General features: G+C 43.4%; 3 protein-coding genes across 5 annotated transcripts in view; all 3 read left to right on the plus strand.

The window, feature by feature from the left end:
* The first annotated feature begins 1,126 nt into the window (after window positions 1-1,126).
* Window positions 1,127-5,517, plus strand: LOC106590437 (transgelin-3). Of its 3 annotated transcripts, none has more exons than XM_014181481.2 (5): window positions 1,127-1,264; window positions 1,945-2,246; window positions 2,497-2,671; window positions 4,017-4,119; window positions 4,196-5,517. In XM_014181481.2, exons 2-5 carry the CDS (start codon window positions 2,067-2,069, stop codon window positions 4,335-4,337), a joined length of 600 nt encoding a protein of 199 aa, XP_014036956.1. In that variant the 5' UTR covers window positions 1,127-1,264; window positions 1,945-2,066; the 3' UTR covers window positions 4,338-5,517. The 3 variants fall into 3 exon arrangements, with proteins under 3 accessions (XP_014036956.1, XP_014036957.1, XP_014036958.1); XM_014181482.2 differs by lacking the exon at window positions 1,127-1,264 and adding an exon at window positions 1,314-1,764; XM_014181483.2 differs by lacking the exon at window positions 1,127-1,264 and adding an exon at window positions 1,314-1,764 and having other exon boundaries at window positions 1,948-2,246.
* A 1,925-nt stretch (window positions 5,518-7,442) lies between these two features.
* LOC106590436 (complement C1q and tumor necrosis factor-related protein 9A-like) lies at window positions 7,443-9,410 on the plus strand. Its single transcript, XM_014181479.2, has 3 exons — window positions 7,443-7,852; window positions 7,955-8,017; window positions 8,120-9,410. The coding sequence occupies exons 1-3, from the start codon at window positions 7,666-7,668 to the stop codon at window positions 8,890-8,892; spliced, it is 1,023 nt and encodes a 340-aa protein (XP_014036954.1). The 5' UTR covers window positions 7,443-7,665; the 3' UTR covers window positions 8,893-9,410.
* A 686-nt stretch (window positions 9,411-10,096) lies between these two features.
* The window catches only part of LOC106590434 (spermatogenesis-associated protein 13), a 35,025-nt gene continuing 27,062 nt past the window's right edge, over window positions 10,097-18,059 (plus strand). Inside the window, exon 1 of the mRNA XM_014181476.2 lies at window positions 10,097-10,571. Coding sequence (XP_014036951.1) covers window positions 10,563-10,571 — 9 coding nt within the window. The 5' untranslated portion in view covers window positions 10,097-10,562. The remainder of the gene's footprint in view (window positions 10,572-18,059) is intronic.

An 18,059-nucleotide genomic window follows, 5' to 3' on the forward strand; every position in this document is an offset into this window, starting at 1 on the left:
AGCGGTATGACGGCTGCGTGGTCCTATGGTGTTTATACTTGCGTATTATTGTTTGTACAGATGCACGTGGTACCTGAAGGCGTTTGGAAATTGCTCCCAAGGATGAACCAGACTTGTGGATGTGTCCAATTTTTTTTCTGCGGTCTTGGCTGATTTCTTTTGATTTTCGCATGATATCAAGCAAAGAGGCACTGAGTTTGAAGGTAGGCCTTGAAATACATCCACAGGTACACCTCCAATTGACTCAAATGATGTCAATTAGCCTATCAGAAGCTTCTAAAGCCATGACATCATTTTCTGGAATTTTCCAAGCTGTTTAAAGGCAGAGTCAATTTAGTGTCCATTTTGTGAATTATAAGTGAAATAATCTGTCTGTAAACAATTGTTGGAAAAATGACTTGTGTCATGCACAAAGTAGATGTCCTAACCGACTTGCCAAAACTATAGTTTTTTAACAAGAAATTTGTGGAGTGGTTGAAAAACGAGTTTTAATGACTCCAACCTAAGTGTATGTAAACTTCCGACTTCAACTGTATATTAACTATGTCTGTCCTAGTTCGCTCATTAATATCTTAAACGAAATTACGGATTGCCTCTTATCCACTTGTCATCCTCTTATGCCATAGTTTGTACATCTCAATTGTCAATAGAAATCACATTTTATTTAAGCAAGTCAGCCATATCAGCTATGTTTTCTAAGGCAGTAAATGAGGCTGAATGAACTGCTTTGCTGGCCAACAATGCTCTGCTGACAGCCAGGTGTAGCAGTGGTAAGGTGTTGGGACTGCTGTTGGGATTCTGCTGTTGGGACAGCTTTATGTAGGCCCTAACAGTTTGTGGGCACCTTTTGTCACCGTTATCATGCAATTAATGAATTGTTTGGTGTTGTGTTAGCTTTGCTGGCATGAATCTAAAACAAATTGGGTGACTTTGCCCCACCAAGATTATCATGCTAAAATCGCCACTGGACTTTATGATAATGATGGTCAGCCCACATATCCTTTAAGCTGATCGTAGGCTCGCCTTGCCTTCCTTTGCCATCTCCTCTTCTTCCCGCTGGCCTGTCTCATTCTGTATCAGAGATCGAGAGGGATCCTCCTCTTGGCGCCGCACATATAAAACCGGTGGCGTGCCACTCCCGGACACTGAGTCCAGAGCCTCACCCACGCATGCGCCGCGGGTTCAGCGTTCGCCTGCGCTGAGCAGCACAGCGGAATTAACCACACAGTAGCTACCAGACGAACGTTCTCTCCTCTTTTTTCTAGTAAGTGTGCCCGGAGTTTTTATTCGTCTAAATTAGTTTTGAAGGAGCGCATGATTTTTTTTTTGTGTGCGTTAATAATTAAACGGAATTGCTAGTTTATTACATTATCTAGGAGATATTCGGAAAACTTGCGTTAGGTAATTTTTTTTACAATTCTTATACTTTTCCTACAAAGTACATGATTGAAATTCATAATCTGATTTCCTAATTTATACGTTGTTTTGGGGGGTGAAAAAAGTTACGATTTTTTTCGCATTCATGGTAGGCTACACAATCAATGCAATGCGATTGCTTTTCGATGTTATGCTCAGCACGCCCACAGTCTAGTCTACCATAGGCTCCCTCATTAGAATCTGCGTGGGACGGGTGCCAAGGACCACACCCATTTAGGCTAGCGATCTGGGTCTCTGGGGGGATGTGCTTAGTGTCTGTGCTGTAAGGGACACAAGGGCCATTAGGGAGAAAGCAGAGGAAAGAAAAGTGAATCACGTAAACAACAGGTGATGTAGCTAATGATCAAAATCAAAAGAAATGTTGTCCCTTATAATGCACCTTGAAGAATGTGACTACTTTGATTAGTTATTGTTCTGAAGTCAGGAATTGGATGTTAATACAGTAGCATTGCTTTAACAGTGCTTGACAACGTTCCATTTTCTACATGATGTATTGCCTTTGTGTAGCAGGTGCAGGCTGCCAGTGCTGTGACTGCTCCAGGGTGTTGGTCAGTGGAGCTGCAGACGACTGGTCGGTGGGTGTCTGTCTGGCCTGTCTGTCTGTTTGGGTGAGTAGGACAGGAGGAGCCATGGCTAACAGGGGACCCAGCTACGGTCTGAGCAAGGAGGTGCAGGAGAAGATAGAGCTGAAATATAATCTGGACCTGGAGGCCCGGCTGGTAGACTGGATCATAGCTCAGTGTGGGGGGAACCTGGAGAGACCACAGCCAGGCAGACAGAACTTCCAGACCTGGCTGATGGATGGAACAGTGAGTATGCATGAGAATGAACAAGCTCAATAAGATTCACTGATTGACTGGACAGCGGTCAGTGATCTATAATTGACCGCTTATATAAGCTAACAATGACACCAATTTGTGCTCTCCTCTGCCTTTTTCTTTGTTTCTCTCTCTCCCTCTTTTCATTGATCAATCTCTTCCTTTCTCCCTCTACTTCTTCTCTTCTTTATCCATGTATCTGTATTCTCCTTACTCCCCTGTTCTCTCCTCCTCCCTGTAGATTCTGTGTAGGCTCATCAATAGCCTGTACCCGCGTGGTAATGAGCCCATCAAGAAGATTCTGGAGACCCAGATGGCCTTTAAGCAGATGGAGAAGATCTCCCAGTTCCTGCAGGCTGCCGAGACCTACGGAGTCATCACCACAGACATCTTCCAGACCGTGGACCTGTGGGAAGGTGGGCTGCACGTTCACGGGCACATATAAAGTTTCCATATATCCGGGCGACATTGATATGTTTCTCCAATGACGTAGACTCTCACACTTGTCTCTGCTGAGCTCTGTCTGCCTGTACATGACCATCAATACTCACATTGAATTTACAAGTCTTTATAGTCCAGCAGCGGTACGTGGGTAAAATCACTGGGGAAGCCAAGTCAAAAAACAAAAGCATATTATAGCCTATGTGTTGTGATAATTGCGTTGTTTACTCTGTAACCTGTTAGTTCATATGCCTTGACACTGTGATGTACAGGCCTAAATGCTGAGACAATAAGAAGACACAGTGGCAGAATAAACTCAGCAACACCTCTGTTTCATCACAAAACAGGAGAGTAACCTCTGTCTGGTGAAGTCCACAAAGCATATTGACTGTAACAAACAGTTACATGAACTACAGCATGGTCAATCAAGTTAATGTTTCTGACATTTTAGGACCACTGAACAACTATTGATTTAAAACACCAGAGTTACCGCAAGTCACAAAGAAAACAGGAGCTGCCTCCACTTTTCCAACACCAGTTCTACTTCAACATTTCAACAGCATCAATGCTTAGTCTAATTCAGAGACAACTGAAGGATACCAAAAACAATTTAGTCCAACGTAAGCTAAATATGTGGCTGTCCATGGTTCTGATTTCTGTGTGTGTATATGTGTGTATGCATTCATGCAAGTAGAAAAACATGTTGACTCACCTTACTTGTAGAGAAACGCCATTGCCATCCTCTCTTTCATGTTGAGAAACGGTCTATGACTCTGTCATACAGTACATGCTTTTAGTTTTTGTTGTCCTAGGCTACCTGACTAAAATGCTAGCTCGCTAGCCTAACTTCCGTTCATGGTCAAAGATTAGGCAGCTAGTTAACATTAGTATACTACATCTAGATACAGATGGGGGCACCAGGACCATTCACAGTTGGACTCACTCAGTCTAGCTCAATGCTGATTGGCTAATATAGTATACTTTTTTTTATCAAGGGAGGCCAAATGTTCGCTGGCTTCCCTTTTATTCAATGCTACGGGTGGCAACAATATCATAGTCTTTTTGGCCAGACAGCATCAGATAGATGGCCTACACATACAGAGACAGAGGGGCGCTGTTTCACTCTGATGCTTTCAGCCTTTTGTGAATTGAAGGAACATTTTGAGAGTTGAAATATACATTTTATTTTTTTCTTGGTAATTTTGGGGGGTTTTAAGTTGGTTTTATTTGGAACCTGTTTGCCTATTTGATGCCCCGCCTGTTCTTTGCTGTCTGGATGGGGTCCAGTGCTTGTGAGGTTCTGTTCTGTTATGGTTACAGGGCAGGACATGGCCGCGGTGCAGAGAACCTTGATGGCCCTAGGAAGTGTTGCCCTCACCAAGGACGACGGACATTACCGTGGCGACCGAGACTGGTTCCACAGGTAAGGACAGGCCACGACCCCCTTGTTGTGTGAGTGTTCTACATCTCAACTCTCCTGTTTGTCCTGGTCTGTGTAGGAAAGCTCAGGGTTACCGGCGGGAGTTCTCTGAGGACCAGCTTCGTCAGGGCCAGAGTCTGATTGGTCTACAGATGGGCAGCAACCGTGGGGCCTCGCAGTCCGGCATGACGGGCTACGGATCGCACCGCCAGATCATGTAGAGACACCAGCCAGCTGCTCAGCCAGCTGCCTGCCACTCCCTTAGCCTGGCGGTGTACTCCAGTTACTGGACCTCCAGAGAGAGCTCCACCACACTCCCTGAACCTCATGAAATGACCCAACCCCTTTTCCCCCTTCCCCAGCAACACCAGCCATTCATACATACATACATATACACACATTTCTATTGTTCGTCCCCAACACCCAAACAAAGTGCTCCATATACCACACCACGATTCCTACAGACCTCAGTAGATTCTGCTTACCCCACACCCAGTCTCCAGTCCTCCTTGGTCCTGCTCTCTCCATCCATATGGTCCTGCTCTCTCCATCCATATGGTCCTGCTCTCTCCATCCATATGGTCCTGCTCTCTCCATCCATATAGTCCTGCTCTCTCCATCCATATAGTCCTGCTCTCTCCATCCATATAGTCCTGCTCTCTCCATCCATATAGTCCTGCTCTCTCCATCCATATAGTCCTGCTCTCTCCATCCATATAGTCCTGCTCTCTCCATCCATATAGTCCTGCTAGCCATTCCCTTCAGTGGATGAAGTCTTAGTAATTCAGTCGATACAGAGAACCCAAGATTGGAGTCGTCCCTCTACAAAACACGCTAATAGTATTTTACACTACTGCCAAATATAACAGCAAGACCATGTTATAGTATGTTACATATTTAAATTATTTAACTCTTTATTTGTTTGTTTGTATGTACAGGAAGTGTGTCTGAGTCATTGTATAGTCATGGAGGGTTTGCTATACCTCAGGAGATGTTTCATGTATAACTGAATGGAACTCGATGAGCGACGATGCCTCTGCTGTCTTGTGTTAATTCTGTGAAGACTTTGCAGTAACTGCTGTAACCAAATTACCAGCACGTTGTGCCTGGTTAATACAGCAAACAGACATTAAACTATGCCTTATATAAGAAATGTCACCCACCATAATGCAGAGGAATTCAAAGGCATGTATTCAGTTCTATTTTTTTGACTAACATTCTGTGCTGTGCATTTATAACATATGTGTAATTATAATGTATGTACTGTGTGTGTTTCAGCCAATCCCATGATTGTTGAAGAGCAGTGGTGGAAAAAGTACTTAATTGTCATACATGAGTAAAAGTAAAGATACCTTAATATAAAATGACTCAAGTAATAGTGAATTCACCCAGTGAAATACTACTTGAGTAAAAGTATTTGGTTTTAAATATACTTAAGTATCAAAAGAAAATGTAATTGCTAAAATATCCTTAAGTATCAAAAGTAAAAGTATAAATCATTTCAAATTCCTTATATTAAAGAAAGCAGACGGCACCATTTTCTTTTCTTTATTTTATTTACGGATAGCTAGGGGCACACCCCAACACTCAGACATCATTTACAAACAAAGCATGTGTGTTTAATGAGTCCACCAGATCAGAGGCAGTAGGGATGACCAGGGATGTTCTCTTGATAAGTACGTGAATTGGACCATTTTCCTTTCCTGCTAAGTATTCAAAATGTGACGATTACTTTTGGGTACATTATTTTCTTTAGGAATGTAGTGAAGTAAAAGTTGTCCAAAATAGTAATGTACAGATACCCCAAAAAACGAATTAAGTAGTACATTGGAGTATTTTTACTTAAGTACTTTACACCACTGTTAAAGAGCCATCTTGTATGAAAGTGACACAAGGATCATTCTGTTCCTGGCCTGATAATGCTTGATTATATATTATTTAATTTGTCATGTTTACATTAAGAAATATGTTTATATCTGAAATCTTGTGTGTAGAGGATATGACAAATACATGAATGAAAACTGATTCCGGAAAATCCAGTATTTTTCTGATCTGTGAAATATACTAAAGTCATCGCTCTTAGATGTCTTTATATTTGGTTGTCTAATATCTTTTCCAATGGATTTCCATCATCAGAGAAGTACCAGACTTCTAAGGAATGCTATCTGTGAAGATAATGTTGCTTAAAACAAACACTCCTAGGCATTCCATTGGGGTTAGGGATGGGTGTGTAGGTTCTAGAACACTAACCGGAAAGGTCAGAGTTGATAGTGTAATTTATGGGGTCAAGCATTTAACAATATTGCTGATGTTGATGTTTCAGATGCAGAAGACAAACACACATACATTAACATCTCCCCATCCCGACTGTCCCTTGTCTTGTTTTTTGTTGCTAATGATTTCAGTCGCTAACTAAGGGACATTTTATCATACATTGACATTCAAAATGAAATCATTGAAAAAATGTGGCATCTGATAAGCATCTTACTCTTTATCCCTGATATCCCCTTAACCTTTTAGTTTTAAGACCTCATTCGGGAGGAGCTAGACAGCCACCATACAGGCCAGCATTGAAATCCTGCATGTATTGCCTCCCGAGTGGCACAGCGGTCTAAGGCACTGCATCGCAGTGCTTGAGGCATCACTACAGACCAAGGTTCAATCCCAGGCGGTGTCACAACCGTCCGTCGCTGGGAGTCCCATATGGCGGCGCACAATTGGCCTAGTCTCGTACAGATTAGGGGAGGGTTATGGCCTCAGGGGCTTTACTTGGCTCATCGTGCTCTAGTGACTCCTTGTGGCGGGCCGGGTGCCTGCAGGCTGACTTCGGTTGCCAGTTGAACAGTGTTTCCTCCGAACACATTGGTGTGGCTGGCTTCCGGGTTAAGCGGGCAGGTGTTAAGGAGCGCGGTTTGGCGGGTGTTTTGGAGGACGCATGACTCCATCTTCGCCTCTCCCGAGCCGGTTGGGGAGTTGCAGCGATGAGACAAGATCGTAATTGGATATGACGAAAAAGGGGGGTAAAATAACAAATGTAATTAAACAATTTAAAATGAAATAAATCCTGCATGTACTGCTACAGGGAAGCAAACACAGAACACCACCATTTTATTGCCTTGCTACCATCCCTATGGTAACAGATACTGTATGTTCAGCACAGTCCAAGCTGATCATTACCCTGCCAGAGAATGGGGAATATTCTAGAAGGGGACAGGTGATGTGGAACGGGGAGAGGGCTGGACACAGAATAAGTAACCTAAAATAGCCGTTATCCTTGTTGAACCAATGGGATGCCTGGCTTGGCAGTTGGCATGGTGATGTCACCACCTTTCAAGTCCTTGGTAAGGTTTGTGTGACCTTCTTCGGTGTCTTGGCTCAGCTGTATTCATTCTCCTGTGCTCAGTTTGTATGCATGTGTCTGTGAATGTATATGTGTGTGAGTGTGTATTGAACTTCATGTGTTGAGCTGGATTAGCCTCTTCTGTATTGTGCATCTAGTGCTGAGAATACTCAACTGGGCTGCTGTGAAGCATTGGCTCTTGAGGGACAATGGTGTGGGTCAAACTCAGAGTCTCTCTCTTGCTCCTTCTGCTGGCTGTGAGATGCGTAGCACTGGAAGAACCCAAGAAGAATGAATGTGTTTGTGGACATCCAGGAATACCAGGAGACCCAGGCCACAATGGAATGCCAGGCCGAGATGGACGAGATGGGTTCAGAGGTGACAAAGGTGATCAAGGTAAGACAAAGGCACAACCTCCTCAGTTAGATAGGTCTCAATAGAAACCAGCATTTCTGGTCCCATGCTAATAAGTTTTTGAAAGTTCTTTATTCATTAAAGGTGAAATCGGCATCACTGGACCAACTGGACAGAGTGGCCCCAAAGGAGACAAAGGGGAGCTGGGTAATACTGTATTTTATAATCAAAAATACTTTGTACAGTTATCAATGCTGGCTTTCTCTGATAGGCAACATAAACATAATTCCTTTATCCTTGCATTTGCAGGTACAGCTGGTCTGGCAGGAATTAAGGGCAGACGGGGTGAGAATGGAGAGAAGGGGCCACCGGGGAAGATGGGGCCCCAAGGAGTCTCAGGGCCCATGGGCCTAAAGGGCCAGAAGGGGGAGCTCGGGTTACCAGGAACCCAGGGACCGAAAGGGGATTTGGGGCCTCTGGGACCTGAAGGGCAGAAGGGGGAGATCGGGCTCCAGGGAGACCGAGGCATCCAGGGGCCCTTGGGAACTCCAGGCCGACCAGGACCAAAGGGAAACCTCGGGCCCCCAGGGTTCAAAGGCAACATTGGTTACCGCGGAGAGCGAGGGAATCTTGGCGAGACAGGGGAGAAGGGAGAGAAGGGGGACACATTCTTAATCCCAAAAAGCGCATTCTCAGTGGGTCTAACCGAATATACCAAACTCCCACCGGCTAATGCACCGATCAGGTTTGACAAGGTGATTTACAACCGGCAGGACCATTATGACCCACAGACCGGACGGTTCACCTGCGTGGTGGCTGGGGCCTACTACTTTACCTACCACATCACTGTGTTCTCCCGTAATGTAAAAGTAGCATTAGTGAGAAACGGGGTGAAGGTGATCCACACCATGGATAACTACCAGAGCAGTGAGGACCAGGCAGCAGGCGGAGCTGTGCTGCACCTGGAGAAAGGGGACAAGGTGTGGCTGCAGGTGGCTGGAGGAGAGCTCTTCAACGGGCTGTTTGCTGATGAAGATGATGATACAACCTTCTCTGGGTTCCTTCTCTTTGGTGCAGAATAGGGGTTAGGTCCACATGGCTCAGTGAAATAACACGGGAAAGTTCCAATACTGTATTACCACCTGTTACATATGACATTAATATCTTATTTTTACCTTTATTTAGCTAGGCAAGTCAGTTAAGAACAAATTCTTATTATGACGGTTCAGGGGCAGAATGACAGATTTGTACCTTGTGAGCTCGGGGATTTGAACTTGCAACCTTTCAGTTACTAGTCCAACGCTCTAACCACTAGCCCCAATATGATGTTAAGATGGCTTTAATATGTCGTTCACATGACGTTAATAGCCTATCGTGTACAGTAATTTTAGGCAATGACAAAAGCATTGTTTAAATGCTTTTTTATCAAATACGAACATAAACGAAACAACAATTGTGTCTAATATTTTGATGCTGCAACGGATTTTGCCTATCATTTAAGATCATCTCTCTGATAACTCAGCAAACTATGACAGATTTCCTGTGACATGTGTTCTTGTATCTTGTTTGATTTCAATAAAATGTCATACACTGTAAACAATTCACTGTCTTTTAATTTACTCCTATGTACAAAGTAGTAGGGTACACATTTGTGAAGAATGTATCAGCTGGTGTAATGTGATATACATTTCTGGGTGCGGGCATGAATAAAAACACTTAGGCATGAGGAAACAGGCTGAGCTTTGCAATACTTCAAACAACTGGAAGGTCCTGTACTTTTCAAAGGCATGACAAATGTCAGTGCCAGAAATGACGTCCGAAGAAGACGCTCGCATTTATTATTCCACGGCTGTTTTTTTTACAATGGAGCGCAACCTACTATGGGCGTGTTTACTGCCGTGGTCATGTTTTGTTTAACTGTGATTGGCTTTAGGAGGTGTGGTTCTTTTGCGGTCAGACCACAACAAAAATTGAGAAAAACGTAGTTTGAGTGAATTTGGGGTCGTCACTAGTTACTACATCCACAATGTCATAAACCCCGACTATTTTTACAATTTCTGGTCTGTGTAATTTTAAACCTAACTTTAACCCTAATCACACTGCTAACCTTATGCCTAACCCTAACCTTAAATTAAGACCAATAAGCTAATTTTAGATTTAATTAATTTTTACGATAGAGACAATTTTGTCTTTGTGGCTGTGGTAACTAGTGTAAAACCGTGAAGGTCGAACGCAAACTCCACCCCCAAGCAATCACCGCAACAAGTGTACGGATGCTGCTCACCGGAACGACAGCTCGAGCTGCCAATAATCCACCAGCCTCACACACTTGAGTACGAGTACCAACGGATTCTGAGTTTGCTTGAACAACTTTTTAAGTTATTGACTCCCTCTTTTCCCATTTATTCATTTGCATAACCAACGCCGGATGTTTTCTCGCCCGCAACCTTTTAGTTTTGTAACGTTAAATATTTTAGAATTTATCGGTTAGCTAGCCAGCTAACTAGCCTGATGTTGCAATTAGTCATTTGTCACGAGATGTTGCAAGCCAGTTTATCAAACAGTGGCCTGCTACTTCCGACATGTTTTCGTGTGTAATCATCGATTGCAGGACCCAAAAGACATTTGGACCTTCAAGTAGCTTGCTAAGCCTTTTAGTAAAGTGTTTATCGATTATGGCTATCTAATCAACAAAAACAGCTACTGCTCTGTTGATGAGAAATACCGGTGGCACAGGACAACATCAACGACTATGAGAAGGGTAAGATAAGCAAACGGAACCAACTTGCAGATGAATGTAATATCAATTTGTTGCATCATAAACAAATGTATGGCTAATATGAAACTGGTCAACTTTTTTGTGTGAATATAAATGTGTCATTCACAGTCAATATTGATCAAATTCGTTTGGGTTGTAGTATTAATTTGTTCCTTTAACGTTAACTCAAAGAGGGGGGTTATTGTAGGGCATTACTCCCCTGGTTGTTATAGTGATGTGGGAGATGCCATTCTTTGGGTGCTGTGGGGGTCTGGTCAACTACAAAGTAAGAGGTTTATGCTGAAACTAAGTTAATTAAATACACATAAATAAGCACTTTTTCATCGGGTGTTTTGCTGGCTTACGCGAAAGAACAGGAACATAATCGCCTTTACCGTCTAATTCTCCAGCTCTTTTTCATTTTTCAACATTCCCTGTTACTTCCTTTTCAGTATGGATTTGTAGGTGTAGTAGATTGTTTTCCAGAGGTACGCGCCCATACACCAGGGAGGTGGAATACCAGAACAGTTTTCTCTATGGATGGAATGCCAGGCGCAGGTGCACATTCGGGCAAGGGTTCTATACTGTTTCAGGGGAAACGCTTCATGTCAGCTAGATGATGTTGTGTTGTTCAGTAGTATATCTGAACATATCACAGAAACTTTGCTATTTCATTCCAGTATTCAAATATACTGAACAAAAATATACATGCAACAATTTCAGTTCATATAAGGAAATCAGTCAATTTAAATGAGGTCCTAATCTATGGATTTCACATGACTGGGCAGGGGCACAGCCATGGGTGGACCTGGGAGGGCATAGGCCCACCAGCTGAGGAGCCAGGCCCAGTCAATCAGAATTAGTTTTTTTTCCCCCTACAAAAAGCTTTATTACAGACAGAAATACTCCTCAGCACCTGCCTGACGATCCCGCAGGTGAAGAAGCCGGATGTGGAGGTCCTGTGCTTGCGTGGTTACACGTGGTCTGCGGTTGTGAGGCGGGTTGGACGTACTGCCAAATTCTCTAAAACAACTTTGGATGTGGCTTATGGTGCAGAAATCAACATGAAATTATCTGGCTACTGCTCTGGTGAACATTCCTTCAGTCAGCATGCTAATTGCACGCTCCCTCAACTTGAGACTTCTGGTGTTGTGTGACAAAACTGCACATTTTAGAGTGGTCTTGTGTTGTCCCCAGCACAATGTGCACCTGTGTAATGATCATCTTGTTTAATCAGCTTCTTGATATGCCACACCTGTCAGGTGGATGGATTATCTTGGCAAAGGAGAAACGCTCACGAACAAGGATGTAAACACAATTGTGCACACAATTTGAGAGAAGTAAGCTTTTTGTGCATATGGGCATTTTCCGGGATCTTATATTTTAGCTCATGTTGCGTTTATATTTTTGTTCAGTGTATTTACACTGGTGTAGGAGACTGTTTCTGTTTCACACACTACATCCGCTCGTCACAGGAGTGGCAGTTACATGGAGTTCTTATGTTTGAACTTTGCCTCATATAAATGTCCTTGTTCTCAGAGAAGCTTATGTCAAAGGTCTATCAGTGGGATTGATTTTATACCCTACTATAACTGGTTCTGTGTCATCCTGGAAAGAGGTTTCCTGGGCCTCTCAAGGGTTAGTAACTTCACCCCACACTAACTATATGTGCAGTGTCCCAGACCCGTTTTACTGTAGACTATTTGTATGTAGAATGTTAGTGTCTTGTTAGGTCAGATATTTGTGTGTGTAGCATTCCTACAAGTCCTAATGTTCATAGTAGGGTTTTGTCCTCTGTTAGCTGTGGCTGGGGTTGGGTTTCCCATTTAGGGCTTTCTGACAGACTATATCAGGTGAGTGAATGAGACGGAGAAAGTGGGTGACACTCTCTACCCAATACCTGGCTTCCCACGATCAAAGGGGGGCGCGGTCTCTCTCAGTATGCCCTCTGTCGTTGGACAAAAAGAAGAGGAACTGGGCCATTGTGAGATATTAGACTTCAACAAGCTGGCAACAGGTGCCTAGTTAGGAGGGTGCAATGTTACAGAACATTCAGACAGAACTAGGCTATAATGTGTAGATAAAATAGAAATTCTACTTTGCTTCAGAGAATAGGCTATCGTGTCAGCTGCTCTATACAGGATACTTTTATCTGCAACATCCTGAATGTCAAGGAGTAGGCCACTGCTTGTTAGCACACAGGACTCGACCTGGTGCTCGTCAGACTAGTCACCAGAAATGCCAAACAACTGGGCAATAGGAGATCCTGGCGTGTCTACAGAGATTAGTGAATCTGAACAGCACTAGGTTTAGAAGGATTCTGGTGAACAAGCACACAGACATGGCTGCCCGGTCCCAATCTCTGGAAATCACTTTCTCAGAATGTACATGGGGTTTGGTTCCGTTGCATAGGCTAGGTGAGTAAGACAGTGTAACGGTTAAAAAGACTAGACTATCTTATGGGATGAAAGTGCATTCTTCTGTCTTCCTCTTTCCCTCCCCAATAGTAGATCAATCTACTATTGACACAGAGCAGGCTCTCTCTGTGTGAGCTAGAGATTCCATCAGATTCCTTGTATAGATGGCATCCAGCGATAATAGTTAGTATTCAACTTTATATAGCCTAGTAACACACATGTGATTTTACATGGATCCACCGATATGATGGAATAATCACATTATCCATTCCAGTAATCTGGACTCTATAGAGTGGGTTTTCAGCAGCTGTAGAGTGGCCGTAAGGCTTCCCTGATTTAAGAGTACTATAATGAATGACTAACTCATAGTCTATGTTGCTGACTAGTAGTCTTAGTGGCTGCACTGTAGATGAAACCAGTGCTGCACAGACTGGTATAGCCTGCTTAATCAGATTATTCCTGGGGGAGGAACACACACACAGATGCATGCCGGACGGGGCTTGGTGATGGGAGCCATGCATGTTTCCTTCAGCATTTCCTCAGAGAAACTCAGCTTCTCTTTGGACCACAGACTGGTGAGTTTTACACACACACAAGAAGCGCCCTCTGTGCAGTCTCATGCCAGAAGGTCTTCTACATGCATGACTAACATGGAAGGTCTTCTACATGCGTGACTAACATGGAAGGTCTTCTACATGCGTGACTAACATGGAAGGTCTTCTACATGCGTATCAGCGTGACTAACATGGAAGGTCTCCTACATGCATGACTAACATGGAAGGTCTCCTACATGCGTGACTAACATGGAAGGTCTCCTACATGCGTGACTAACATGGAAGGTCTCCTACATGCGTGACTAACATGGAAGGTCTCCTACATGCGTGACTAACATGGAAGGTCTCCTACATGCGTGACTAACATGGAAGGTCTACTACATGCGTGACTAACATGGAAGGTCTACTACATGCATGACTAACATGGAAGGTCTTCTACATGCGTATCAGCGTGACTAACATGGAAGGTCTCCTACATGCATGACTAACATGGAAGGTCTCCTACATGCGTGACTAACATGGAAGGTCTTCTACATGCGTATCAGCGTGACTAACATGGAAGGTCTCCTACATGCGTGACTAACATGGAAGGTCTTCTACATGCGTATCAGCGTGACTAACATGGAAGGTCTCCTACATGCGTGACTAACATGGAAGGTCTCCTACATGCGTATCAGCGTGACTAACATGGAAGGTCTTCTACATGTGTGACTAACATGGAAGGTCTTCTACATGCGTATCAGCGTGACTAACATGGAAGGTCTCCTACATGCGTATCTGCGTGACTAACATGGAAGGTCTCCTACATGCGTATCTGCGTGACTAACATGGAAGGGATAAACTATTCTCTCATTCTTTCACAACTTCAATAAGTTGTAGTGTGTTAAGTTATTTACCTTGAACGTGTTTCTCTCTGGTCAGGATAGCACTCTTAAGCCTGGCTATCTACATTCGATCACTTCAATAACAACAGACAACCTGTAAACAAGCAGACTGAGCAGCTTACCATAGAATCATGGAAGTGTTAGTGCTTTTGGGGAGGTTCTGTCTGTTCCATGGCTTAGCTACCAATTTAGAGAACTTCTAGAGAAGTGCCTTTCCCTTCATATTCTCTGTCTAGCCGTCTATTTAGTTTTAACTCTCCGTTTATATTTCTGCCCAATTAGCCTTAGCCTGGCCGGGGCAAGACATAACTCTGCTCTGTGTAGGGGAATTGGGGGCTGGAGTTCACTAATGATTACAGGTTTATGACTCCTTATATAAGACTGTGACTTTACCAACCCGAAGAGAAGAAAGTTGATGACCAAGAGATGTGCGCCTCCAATCCTGTCCCCTATACGGCAGGGTTTCCCCCTGTGTAGTGCTGGGGTGTGTGTGTGTGTGTGTGTATAGATCTACACAGTATCTGTGTCTTCTACAGTATGTGTGTATGTTTTTCAATATATTGTGGACCGCCTTAGTATATCTGTGTGTGAGTGTAGCCCCAGCCCTCCTCTCTCTGGGAGTCTAATCAAAGGCTGGCTCCAGCTGGCAGCCATGTGGGGGGGCTCCTCTGCTCTCCTCTCTCTGAGCTCTTAATTAACTCTGGGCCTGAGAGCCAGAGCAACATTTGCTCCCAGACTTCACATGCAACCATGCGGGAACACTGACCTGACCTGCATATTGACCTTCCATATTGTTGAAGCTTAACTTATAGTAAAAATCCACCCAAAACCATTTATTCCTTCAATGTACGGTGTTAAATAACACTGTACAAATGTTTCTTTTTGTAGTTATAATAAGGTTGGTAACATGGGAAATCATTGTGGAAATCTGCAGCTCAATTCAACTACATCATCCACAATGCAATGCTCTCTCTATGGGCTGGCTGGCTAACAACGGCAGATATACAGTGCATTCAGGGAACTATTCAGACCCCTTGACTTTTTCCACGTTGTGTTATGTTACAGCCTTATTTTAAAATTGATTAAATCGTTTTTTCCACTCATCAATCTACACACAATACCCCATAATGGTCAAGCAAAAACAGTAAAAAAAATAAAATGTTTGCAAATGAAAGAAACTATGACATTTACATAAGTATTCAGACCTTTTACTCAGTACTTTGTTGAAACACCTTTGGCAGCTTTTACAGCCTCGAGTCTTCTTGGGTATGACGCTACAAGCTTGGCACACATGTATTTGGAGTTTCTCACCATTCTTTGCAGATCCCCTCAAGCTCTGTCAAGTTGGATGGGGAGCATCGATACACAGCTATTTTCAGGTCTCTCCAGAGATGTTCGATCGGAATCAAGTACGGGCTCTGGCTGGGCCACTCAAGGACATTAAGAGACTTGTCCCGAAGCCACTCCTACATTGTCTTGGCTTTGTGCTTAGGGTCATTGTCCTGTTGGAAGGTGAACCTTCACCCCAGTCTGAGCGCTCTGGGCCAGGTTTACATCAAGGATCTCTCATCTTTGCTCCGTTCATCTTTCCCTCGATCCTGACTAGTCTCCCAGTCCCTGTCGCTGAAAAACATCCCCACAGCATGATGCTGCCACCACCATGCTTCACCGTAGGGATGATGCCAGCTTTCCTCCAGATGTGACGCTAGGCATTCAGGCCAAAGAGTTCAATCTTGTTTTCATCAGACCAGAGAATCTTGTTTCTCATGTTCTGAGAGTCCTTTAGGTGCCTTTTGGCAAAATCTCCACAGAGGACCTCTGTCACACTGACTGAGCTCCAGTCATATATGTCAGAGCAGCTCACAGATCACTGCACCTGTACATAGATGGGCTGTTTACAGATGGGCTGTTTACAGATGGGCTATCTACCTACCTCATCCCCATACTGTATTTATTTTATTTATCTTGCTCCTTTGCACCCCAGTATCTCTACTTGCACATTCATCTTCTGCACATCTACCATTCCAGTGTTTAATTGCTATATTGTAATTACTTCGCCACCATGGCCTATTTATTGCCTTAACTTACCTCATTTGCACTCACTGTATATAGACTTTTTTAAAAAATTTTGTTCTACTGTATTATTGACTATGTTTTGTTTATTCCATGTGTAACTCTGTGTTGTATATGTTGAATTGCTATGCTTTATCTTGGCCAGGTCGCAGTTGCAAATGAGAACTTGTTCTCAACTAGCCTACCTGGTTAAATAAAGTTGAAATAAAAAAAAATATATATATATAAAATCGGGTTCTTGGTCACCTCCCTGACCAAGGCCCTTTTCCCCCGTTTGGCCGGGTGGCCAGCTTCTATAGAAGAGTCTTGGTGGTTCCAAACTTCTTAATTTAAGAATGATGGACGCCACTGTGTTCTTGGACCTTCAATGCTGAATACATGTTTTGGTATCCTTCCCCAGATATGTGCCTCGACACAATCCTGTCTCGGAGCTGTACAGACAATTTGTTCGACCTCATGTCTTGGTTTTTGCTCTGACATGCACTGTCAACTTTGGGACCTTTTTATATAGACAGGTGTGTGCCTTTCAAAATCATGTGCAATCAATTGGATTTACCACAGGTGGACTCCAATGAAGTTGTAGAAACATCTCAAGGATGATCAATGGAAACAGGATGCACCTGAGGCCAATTTTGAGTCTCATAGCAAAGGGTCTGAATACTTCTGTAAATAAGGTATTTCTGTTTTTTATTTTTAACAAATTTGCAAGAATGTCTAAACCTGTTTTCGCTTTGTCATTATGGGGTATTGTGTGTGTGTGTGTGTAGATTTAACCTGTCTGGGCTAGGGGGCAGTATTTTCACGGCCTGATAAAAAACGTACCCGATTTTAACTGGTTACTACTCTTTCCCAGAAACGAGAATATGCATATTATTAGTAGATTTGGATAGAAAACACTCTGCAGTTTCTGAAACTGTTTGAATGGTGTCTGTGAGTATAACAGAACTCATATGGCGGGCAAAAACCTGAGAAAATTCCATGCAGGAAGTGGCCTGTTTGCGAATTTGGAGTTCTCCCTTTGCTTCTCTATCGAAACTACAGTGCCCGTATGTAGCACTTTCTAAGGCTTCCATTGGCTCTCTAAAGCGTTCAGAAAGCGGATTGACACGTCTCCTGTCTCCGGGCAGAGTACAGGAGCACAGTTTGTCAGTGGACTGCCTGGTGGCTAAGAGATTGGAAATGTGCATTCACGAGACCTCGCCATTTTTTTTCTCTCTCCCTTTTTGAATGAATACAGCATTGTCCGGTTGGAATATTAGCGCTATTTTACGAGAAAAATACCATTAAAAATTGATTTTAAACAGTGTTTGACATGCTTCTAAGTACGGTAATGGAACATTTTGAATTTTTTTGTCTCAATGCGCTCGCGCGTTACCCTTTGGATAGTGACCTGAACGCACGAACAAAACGGAGGTGTTTGCACATAACTATGGATTATTTGGAACAAAAACATTTGTTGTGGAAGTAGCAGTCCTGGGAGTGCATTCTGACGAAGAACAGCAAAGGTAATCCAATTTTTCTAATAGTAATTCTGAGTTTAGGTTGCCCCGAACTTGGCGGGTG

The sequence above is a fragment of the Salmo salar genome, chromosome ssa29 (assembly GCF_905237065.1).
Source record: "Salmo salar chromosome ssa29, Ssal_v3.1, whole genome shotgun sequence".
In the NCBI taxonomy this organism is placed as follows: Eukaryota; Metazoa; Chordata; class Actinopteri; order Salmoniformes; family Salmonidae; genus Salmo; species Salmo salar.